At 39.1% G+C, this 10,905-nt stretch overlaps 1 protein-coding gene across 1 annotated transcript; it reads right to left on the bottom strand.

Annotated features, from left to right (window-relative positions):
• Positions 1 to 7,328: 7,328 nt before the first annotated feature.
• TOMM5 (translocase of outer mitochondrial membrane 5) lies at positions 7,329 to 10,535 on the bottom strand. The gene is made up of 2 exons (XM_072404524.1): positions 10,329 to 10,535; positions 7,329 to 7,817 (listed from the first exon to the last, which is right to left on the bottom strand). The coding sequence occupies exons 1-2, from the start codon at positions 10,447 to 10,449 to the stop codon at positions 7,783 to 7,785; spliced, it is 156 nt and encodes a 51-aa protein (XP_072260625.1). The 5' UTR covers positions 10,450 to 10,535; the 3' UTR covers positions 7,329 to 7,782.
• Positions 10,536 to 10,905: the final 370 nt, after the last annotated feature.

The raw sequence follows: 10,905 nt of genomic DNA, 5'->3' as shown, positions 1-10,905 counted from the left end.
GAGAGAGTCGTAAAGATGAAAGGAGAGAGCTGTATGCTGTTCATGGAACTCCATCATGTGGCAGCCACACGGAAGCTGAGGCTTCTCTATACACCAATCAGTCCTATTCATAGACAATAAAGACAATGTGTGTCAGAAATACCTGATATATGTGTGTGTGTATATAAATATATATATATGTGTATTGTATGCTTGCATTACTTGTAGTGCGCAACAGGCACCGACAAAGTGACAACATGACAGAGAAATTTGGATACGTTGTCACCCTTTTACAGGAACCTTCATGGCAAAATTACCAGTAATATTTTAATAAAAGCTGCAGAATTAAGTGACTTTTTTTTTTAAATGAAAGAGAAACTAAACCTGCACTACGCACCTATCTCTGTTCCATCTTCCTTACAATTTTCATGCTGGGATGGCATAACTCCCCCATACATAGTAGAACAAAATACAGAAGCGTTTTTTTTGTGGCAAATAAACAATTGTATTCATAGTTCATTATCATAACAACAAACAGTAGTTATAATCATAAACCGCGATTGTTATATACAGGCCCTACTTGGGTACTAGACAATAGTTTCTATCAGGAATATACTCTTAGTCAATCTTGTTGCATATGTATGTCCATACCCGACGCGTTTCGCCCGGCTTGGGCTTTCTCAGGGGTGACATTACGTTTTAGTGCAGTTGCACTTGCCAGTAGCTAGGTTCATATTAAACATATCATGACAATATATACATAAAACATATGTACATATGTGAGTATATATAAATGTATAACAACATGGTCATAGATTTATGCGTGCACATTTGTAATACCAAAATAATCTGTGGTTGCATACAGGTGACCTATAATCATACTACAGTAAAAGATCATTTATATTGTCTTATTTACTATACAGTAACAGTATCTCATGAATGTTCAGATAAATATTGCGGTAACAGTAAAAGATTTGGGCCTTACATATTCCTTGTAGACATATTGCATAGGTTACAATCACAGTAGGGGGGGGGGGGACCAAAAGCCCCAAGCGAATTTGAGATGGGAAGAGGGTCTACAAATGAGGGGAGGAGGTTGTATGATAACTGCTCAAGAAGCCCAACAGGAGAAAGTAGGTGGGATAAGTAAGGTAGGGTAAACAAGATAATTGCATATATGTTGTATATATAATAGCGGGTATTGCAGCAAGATGTGGTGAACAACCATGATTGAGTAAGTAATAGATATAACTAGTTTAAAAAAACCAAACTGTACAGCAACAATATATGTATAAGATGGTATATAGGTATTTATCTATCTTTATAACTCCCCGCATCTTCACACATCAGTAAAATCTGACAGCTGGCAAGTGATCAGGCAGATCATACATTTTTTAAAGTGGGAATATAATTCCACTTTACATTTATAAAGAGTAAATTGATTGTAATGATTTGTTTTCTGTATACTTTAACGTCTGAATATAAATGTTTTTAAAGTTTAAATCGGTACATTTAAAAAATACCTATTATTTTACATTTTCTGCCTGGTCTTGCCCCCAGCCACACGCTCGCATGGCCCTGCCTGGCTGGCATTTGCATCCCCTGGCATTGTGTCCCCAATGTTCACACACCGGGGACGCAGGCGCCGGCCGAGCAACGCTGAAGGATGCCGCAGGCACGACTGGGGGCCAGTTAAAACTCCCTTGTAATTCCACCCCGAGTGTGGCTCGGGGTTACCGCTTTTGGTACTGAAAATTAACCCCGAGCCACACTCAGGAATACCATTAGAGAGGTTAAAGCAGACCTGCCACTAAGATGGAAAGTTTACTTTGTAGGCTGGTAGTATCTACCCCAGCCTTGTTTGACCTTTTAAACATAGAGGAACCCCTTGAAACAACTTTCAGGGCACCCCTGCTATAATTACTATATCCACATCTCACAGTATATTAGTGTGCTGGTCAGTGGGAAGAATGTCACCTTACAGAATGCCAAAAAGATCACTGGTATTTGACCCAAGGGGCACACGTTGCTCATTGCTCAAGGAACCTCTAGCAGCCCCTGGAACCCTAAGGTTCCACAGAACCCTAATAAACATTGATCCAGTGTATGCGGGTGGAAAAAAAAAAGTTAAGGTTATACTTACCTTATCCATGATGTGTGCATTGGTGTAAGCGAGGTCATTGTCGCTCTGGGTTTGGTCCATTGGAAAGTGAAATATCTCAATAAGTCCATTATAGGAGTGGCTTCTGGCAAGATTTTACCTGCTCTGCATTCCATAGGACTCTACCTAGAAGAGAAATGATGATATCCTTGCTTGGGAAGTGCAGATGTAAGTTGGGGGTTAAGGTATGATTGTTACTCAGTTACTGGATCTGAGTTTTTAAAATTACGTGTAAACCAAATACCTAGAATTTTTTTAATACCTTTAATATAGTAATGTAAGTTTCCCTCTTGTTTGTCAGCTTTCATTAAATAGTATCTGACAATCCTGCCATGAGGTCCTTTTGTTCATCAGCTCTCTGTTTGTGACAACACTGTCTTTTTTATTGCATTCCTCCATTGTCAGCCTGTCACAAAGACTTTTAATGGAGACTACAATGGTAATTTCAACACACTTTATGCAAGCACAATCCACCATCATCACCATTAAAAAACCAATTCTACAAATACAATGCAGTCAACACGGGAGTGATTGAGTATAAAACCTTTTCTCATAAATGTATATACACAATGCAGCACAGACTCTTTACATGACATGACTCTTTATACAACACAAAAGTCAAATGCGGCAACAAAAACATGCCTATAGATGTCTATCAAGGGAAATGAATTGGTTATAAGATGTATTTACCAAGCTCATATATTGCATTCCTTTGAATTTGAATGAAAAAAAGAAGGCTGGAAAAATAATAGCAAAAACAGAACACAAATAATATGCAAACAAAAACAACGCAGGGCTCTATTTATAAAACAGGAAGTAAAATATTCCCTCACACATTCCCTGGTAGTCTTCCATGTGTTACAATGGCAGTAACTGATTCCCACCAGGGAATGTTTGAGGGAAAAGTAAGTTTCCCATTTTATAAATAGAGCCCAAAATGTTACAAGGCAAAATTAAAGGCTAATTATAATTCTGAAGTAGGTAATAAAAAGAGGTTCACTTCAATTTGTCATATCCATATAGGAAGTTGTTATTTAATGAAGAAGAATACACTTTTAAAAGTTCAATCCACATCCTTTAAATATTCTTTATCAATGTCACAAGAACACTTCCATATATAAGCTTCGTTCTTCTTTTACATAGAGAAGCCACGGGAAACAGCACAATGTAAACAATTACTATCAGAATAAAAGGAAAGGAAGTGTTACATTTATAAACCTAAAATCCATGTGTAAAAATGAGGTTGGGTTCCATGTATAATATTATGCGCACAATCCCTGCTGTGAAAATAACATCATGCTGCAGAAAAATGCAGGACATTCCAGCCAGGATATAAACTATGGGCTAAGCATGAGTTTCAGAGATTTGATGTAGAAATAGCTCAGACTGTTCCTCTGGCAACACACATTTTTAACAAGATTGCAGGCTCTCTAGCTGCTGTGCTCTGTTCAAACAGAATTCCAAGAGGATGCCTGGCATCAGTGTACAATTTATTATCCTAGAAGTGTCTACGCCTACGTCTCGTACACAATAATAAAAAATGTAGGTTGATTCATTAAAACTCTAATACTTACATTTACTTGCATCAATTATACTCCAATTATTTGATCTCCAGATACAAAAATGAAATGTACCTAATAAAATGAACATGTCATTTATTTAAAAAATACCATTAAGGAACCCTTGATATATTAATGAGTTTTTGTTTGTTTACACTTGAGGGGTCAAATGCAAAGGAACACTTAGGGGGGTTATTTAAAAAGCAGTGAGTAAAATATATTATTAAGACCTCATATTATCAAACACAACACATGTAAAAATGTATACATCCCTGTTCTGAATTGTGAGTGACCTGTCAAGATAATCACATACAATGCAGGGGCGGTAATGGGTGCTGGTTTTACATTGTACATAATGATGTTGGCATGAAATGGGGTCTGTGGGACCAGGAATATGTTATTCTTCCTAATATATGCCCTTAGACTAAATATATAAACCCTATAATATAAAAGATGGTCGGGATGTAGGTGGTATAATGGCAAAGGGCATAATAGCAGCAAGCGAGGAGCATAGAGTGCAAGACGGCAGGTATTTTATTATTAATATACAATATCTATATAGCACCAACATATGCAGCTCATGTCAGGTCACTAGCTGTGGCTCAAAGGGGCTCACTATCCAATGTCCCCACCATAGTCATGTGTCTTTTAATACAGTCTAAACTCAGTTTTTGGGGGAAGCCAAAAAACCTAACTGCATGTTTTTGGAATGTGGGAAGAAACCCACACAAACACAGGGATCCTGCAAACTCCATGCACATAGTGTCATGGCCGAGATTTGAGTATAAAGAGTATAAGGGCAGCTATACTGTCAGTTGGTTTGTGGAGAAGAGATGGAGTGAAGCGAGAATACCAGAGCAGTATGTGCAGGAGAGGAGTACACAGGATATAAGGGTGGATAATGTGTGCAGAAGAGGAGTGCCAGGAGGTATGAGGGTAGGTATTATGTTTAGGAGGGGGGATCTAGAACATGACGGTCAGTGTATGTGTAGAATAGTGTGTAAGCAAAATAAAGACTGAAAAAATATAATGGTAGGCAGTATATACAGGAGAGAAGTGTCAGGATGTACTGCATGTAACATAACAATATAAGGCTTTAAGTACTATACTGCAACAAAAAAGAAAGAAGAGTTGTAAGTAAAACACAGGCATGAGGCACTTTACACAGCAGAGAAACATTTGGAACTGCTTGTATCTGAGGTAGTCTAGGTAGTAGTGAAGCATGAAGCACTGTGTGGTAACATAATGCAGAAGCTTAGGTAAATGTAACGGATGCGTTTTTTGGGGATTTTAGAATTTGAGGAGCTTTTGAGTTGATACTAATAGAGAAATTATGTACGTTTTGAGTTATTGTATTGGGGGAATATATAATAAGTGACATGCAAAGTACATCTTACATCTCATTCCCCTCTTTATCTGGTGCTCCACAATTACTAGTGCCTGAGTGCTATATGTGATGTAGAGGAGAAGGAGAGTCAGCAAATAATATGGAAGTGTATGATGAATTATTATATGTTCTGTTGAATGTAAATAATACTTTGAACAGATTTATGAATATATATTGGTTACAAATATGTGGATCTCCTGAGGAAGCACAGTTGTGCCGCGAAACACGTAGATAATACTAAAACAGCGAGAATCCCCATTTTGTCTGAAATTTGCACACCTGATTTGTTGAAGGTTTTATGTTGATTTTAAAAAAGAAACAGAATAAATGTAATTGTTTTTATGCATGTATTGTTTTTAAAAAAAATGGATAAGTTTTGCATTTATTTGGATGATACCATTTTGTTGTTACTGCCTTAAAAGTCCCAACTTTCTCTATTCTGCTAGTTGAATTGGGCCATGATTATTTTATTTAAATAATATATTCTCTTAGTACTGACCACACACTTCTGGTATCTTGCTTTTCATGTTGCTTGTGACTCACAAATTGCTTACCCCTTTAATGTAAATGTAAGGGTTGTGAACTAACTTTCAGTATCAGCTTGTCTTCTCATCAAAGTTCTGTTCTTCACTGTATGTGAAAATAATATTTTTGTGGTCGTTACTGAGTAAGCAAACCATGGTATTAGAATACCCTGGGTACAACTGATGTGATGCATAGAACTAGACTACTGTGTATATTACATGTGAGAATTGGTAAAGAATCAGTCCCTTCAAAATTTTCAGATGAAGACACAAAACATATTTTCCCAGTTGTATTTACCTAATGAAACTTATACCATCCAAGTAAGATGGAATAGGAAAGGTTAAGGGAAAAAAACAAATACCAGAATCACTGGGATGGGTAAAGGATCTCCGTGTCAGTACTTTGTGAATCAATTTTTGCTTTAAATACACCTTAAAGTCTTTTAGTAGTTGTCATGTGGGGAGGTTAACCTTTTTCCCATTCACAACTTTCTGGTAAAGGCTAGCAGGTTTTTCTTATAAATGTGATGGTATCCAATTTCTCTATCTTGACAAGTGCCCCCATGCCGGGTTCAGAGAAACATCCCCCCGCTACAAGATGCTACCACCTCCTTTGGGTGGTGAGCTGCATTGGCTTTTCACCAGATGTACTATTTGGTGTTGACTATAACACTTTTTTTTACCTGGTGTCAATTATGTATTATTATGGCCTTTCATTCTTGGAACTCTCCCATATCATATTGTTGTCACATACATACACTGAACATTCTATGCAATAAGTTTCTGTAACTATATCAAAGTTGTCATAGGGCCTCTTGGTAAGCCCTCTGACCAGTTTCCCCCTCACTCTTCCATTGAGTTTGGAGGAATCACCAGACCCAGGGGGTGGACACCACCAGGCTGTTTTTGGATAGTTACTGAAAAGTTGGGTCACAATACAGGGGGGGGCACCACTCGCCTACAGCTTCCTCCTACCCAGATAAAAAGAATACTGGGGACAATTTTTTCTTTACTGTGCTCCTATAAATCCCTTGATTTTTTTTATCCAGTTTCCAACTTGTACTTGTCCACAACTTTATACTTGAGATCTTTTACGGTTTCAGTTGCCTTACCAAACACTGGAGTGCTCCAGAAATAGCAGTTTTATGCTGAACTAATCAAAATTATTACAATTGATAAGGTGGAAGCCGAATATGTAGCTTCAGAACTGTTATTATCTGTTTCATTAGAGAGTTATAATACTCAGGAAACTATTATTTGTGCATCTCTTAATTTTAGGGTGCAAAGCAACACAATGTGAATATTTTGAAGCAGGTGATTCTTTTCTATACTCACTGTACAGTATATAAGACAGTTTTATAATATAATTGAGTCACAAGGAATTGCCAGTGTTCTGTATAAAATTCATAATCAGTAATACACAGAATATAATAAAGACGTTATAAGAAAGTGTAAAGTGCATGCAACAGAGGTGTGAGCTGCTAATATTTTAGAAGCAATGTGTATCAGTTATCTATAGGGCACTGCCTATATTACAGAAACAAAATAATTTCATGTAGTAGATGTATTAGGAAGAGGAGCAGGGGCTGTTTTATCTGACCACAGGTTTCCCAGGAATGTATATAGGCAGCTTCCCTGAAGCCTGTGCTTTATCATTTTACAATTTCATCCCAGCTATCGGTCCCAATAGATAAAATGAACACAACATAGTCACAAGCGACAGTTGGATGTTTATTGGAATAAACTGTCAAGCACAACCTCACATCCTTCTTTATATACGCATTAATGTCAGACCACACATTAATCATATAATCCATGTAACACAGAAAAAAGATGGTGGGTATTATCAGAGCTGAGAGGTAGCTTAGTAAAACAAAAACAGAAGAAAGGCCTCACACGAAATTCCATTTGCGAATACAAAAACATGTTTTAGCATTAGCACAAGAATGTATGAGTGGCTTTTCATGTTGAATACTAATAAACTCCCAGGGTGCGGTGTACAGTCAGTGTGTGTATTGGTCGGCTGAGCAGATTCTTGCATATCAGGATACTGTATTTTCTTTAATAAACACTCCGAGTATTGTTGCATTTTGAGTTACTCCATCTTTAGTTCGTACATGAAAAAAAATTTAGTCCAGTGCATTTCCGAAGTGGAGGAATCAATTCATTTCTTCATATACTATCCAGCTTCTTTAAGATATATGGGGCTAGAATAGAAAAGACATTACAATGAATTAAATGCAGAAATAACCTAAGCTGGTACTAAGTTTTAAATGTACAGCGCTGCGTAATATGTTGGCGCTATATAAATCCTGTTTATTAATAATAATAATAAAATAGACACAGAAAGTTAACAGGGTTTCTATCAGTAAATATCTCCAATGTGGACAACGTAAACCCCAAAAAATGTATTATAGCACAACTTTCAAGTTCTTAGATGTGGTGGCTGCATTTGTTTTCATTTTCTTGTTAGTAATACAATTCATGCCATAAAGTGACAACACTAATTGCGCTATCACTATGGAGGTGAAGCATGGTCCCCCTCATTCCTGTTTTGTATTACTACACATGAACACCTTTATAACAAAGAGGAGAAGCTCTGTAGTTTACAGAGGAGAACTGGACAGGGTGGTAATACTACTAAAAGTGGAACTAAAGTTTGCATGATCATGCCTGTCATTATTGTAGAAAAAGATAGATAATGTACTTTATGCAATATTGTGACTTGTCTGGCTAATTGCTCTGGGTCTCTGGTAAAAAAAAAAAAAAAAAAAATAAGCTGGGCATGTGCAGCGTCAGCTTTGATTGCCAGGGAAAACCAGCAATCCCAGCTTCCCTTGCACTGAGATGAATAAACTCTCACATGCCTGCGTGGGAGTTAAGTCACCCCAGCACAGCCAATCAAGATGGCTAAAGATTGTCCAGAAGAGGAAGAAGAGAAGGAAGATGGCAGCGATGGAACACAAACAGGTAATTTCAATGCAATGGAGGTATATAGTGTACAGTAGGTTTTCAGCTAACTTGAGCTCTGGGAGATTCTAAGATGTAACAACTTACTTTCTATGGTATATGTGCCAGAGCAAAAGCGAGCAAATAAGTTCATTGTTCATGTTTGCACATACTGTTCGGTTGGGTACATACTTGTCTACTGCATTCTTTTTGATTTGGTTGTCAACATACCATATGTGCTCAAAACTCCAACCTGATCCTTTTTCAGAAGCAATCCACACATTGCAGCACAAATACATTTCTCTAGCACCTTAGGGTTCAGCACAAAATTAACATGGCACATAACATGCATTGCCAAAGCCCAGCGGTTGAAAATCGGTGGTTCGTGAGGAAAAACTACCTGTCCTGCGCACCCCCAAGCAGGACCCTTCTCCTAACCCCGCTGATCATGTCCCCCATATGTTCACAGCCCTGTGCTACTGTCCCCCCAGGATGTTTAGCAAGCAGCCTAAAACAGGAGAGTCGGCATGTTCTGGCATCATTACATTATTAACATCTCTGGGGGAAGTTTCTTCCCTTTGAGTGACACATGGCTCCACGCACATGCATGGTCTGGTTACCGGATTTACATTTATGAATTTATTGGTTCGTGAGGTTTGAAAGGTTGGCGACCACTGCCATAGGGCATGATGTGATTATGTACCCTGGCACACATTACATGCCAACCCAAAACAATAAAATCACACTTACCAATCCCGCAGATCAATCTGTCCGTCCAGAGGTTTTTTCCATTGGGGCCCATGTCGTCCAGTATTCGTCTTTGGCACGGCTCCAGCATCTTCTCCTATGTTTTTCTGGGTTCTTCTTTCTGTGTCACCGATCTCACAGTGCGCAGGTGCGAGATCATGTGTTATGGATTGGGTAAAAATTGCCGATCTCACTGCACATGCCTGAGCAGCTAAGAGCCTCCTGGGATGCGTGACCCAGGTATCCCAGGAGGATCTGCGCCCCCATTCATTCTTGATCGCCTAGGCCAGGGGTGTCAAACTCAGGCCCGCCATGTAATTATATTTGGCCCATGGGAAAATACCAAATGTCTTCTAGAGCTGGCCTGCCAGTAGACTACATACTACAAATCCCAGAATGCTCTGCTGGCACAGGACCCAAAAACGCCCCTCCTCTGTTGACATTCATCAGTGACCTTCTTCAATTGTAGATATTTTTTGAATACATATCAAGGCTGGCTTGCAATTTTGTCCAAAATTTTTATTTTGGCCCACTGTGTATTTGAGTTTGACATTCTGGCCTATGTGGTTGAGAATTTAGGGGGAGGTGCTGTACCCCTTTTTTTGCACTTAAAAAAACTACAAACTTTCTACTTTAAAAAAAAAAGATTGCCTGCCCTTTTATGTAAATGAAAATTCTGAGCTTAGGTACGCTTTAAGCTGTAATTCTCTGATTAGTGCTTAGTGCCCGAGGCTCGTGCTTTGTACCTATCCCCAGCAAATATAATAAAGGAGCAGGCGGCAGGGGGATGTCATGGCCAATGGGAACCTAAAAAGGATGGGGCGATAGCAAATATGGCAACAAGGAACAGTTTTGGTTTGGGTGAGGGACAAATGCCAAGTCAGTGTACCATTATATACTGGCACGTTATGGCAACATCAACTACAGATTCTGGATGAAAGTGCTGCATATTAGGGGAATCGATAGCTCGGCATTGCACAGAGCGGTCTGGGGAGGTTCTGCTCGGGGATCGGGGTACTCACTGATCCTCAGCACGGCCACATAGATGAGGAAGTTCCGTACAGAGCTGATGACATCTTGCCGCATCTTAGCTCGCAGCTCCTCGGGATCGGCTTTGGGCCCCAGACCTTCTAAGCGGAACATTTTGGTAGCAGCGCCGAGTCCTTCCACGAGTCTGTGCACTTCACCTGCTTCCTGTCGGCAGCCTGGAGGTCAGAGGGATAGACCACGCCCCCCTGCGACGCGTGCTTCTACGTAATACGGGCAGCGCCGAGGCTCAATTCTGTACGTGCGAAGTCTCTCTGCCTGCTGTGTGCTGTGTCAGATGGGGAGTTTTACTAAGATGCCTCATTTATTAAATTGGCTGCCTAATACTAAAAAATGTGCAAAAAACACAACCATGTTTTGTTTTTTACATGTCTCAGGTGCCTTCTACATTTAATAGGTTACCATAACAAAGTCATTTGGGGACATCAGTTTGGAAATAGATTTGAATCGGTTTCATTAATAAAATTAAGAAAAGATCAAGTCGTGTTTGGAGGGTGGCAATATTTTCCCAGGCTTGCAATTGCTAATAATACCCAAATGTGCTCGCTGTCA

This window comes from Pyxicephalus adspersus, chromosome 3 (genome assembly GCF_032062135.1).
Source record: "Pyxicephalus adspersus chromosome 3, UCB_Pads_2.0, whole genome shotgun sequence".
NCBI lineage: Eukaryota > Metazoa > Chordata > Amphibia > Anura > Pyxicephalidae > Pyxicephalus > Pyxicephalus adspersus.
Note: the sequence above shows the minus strand (reverse complement) of the source record. Positions and strands in the feature narration are given on the sequence as shown.

Excerpts from the sequence above, each read along its gene's own strand:
- TOMM5 (XM_072404524.1), bottom strand. The coding sequence starts at position 10,449 with ATGTTCCGCTTAGAAGGTCTGGGGCCCAAAGCCGATCCCGAGGAGCTG. Across the intron at positions 7,818-10,328 it reads TGTGGCCGTGCTGAGGATCA|CCCCATATATCTTAAAGAAG; the intron begins GTGAGTACCCCG and ends TTTCTATTCTAG.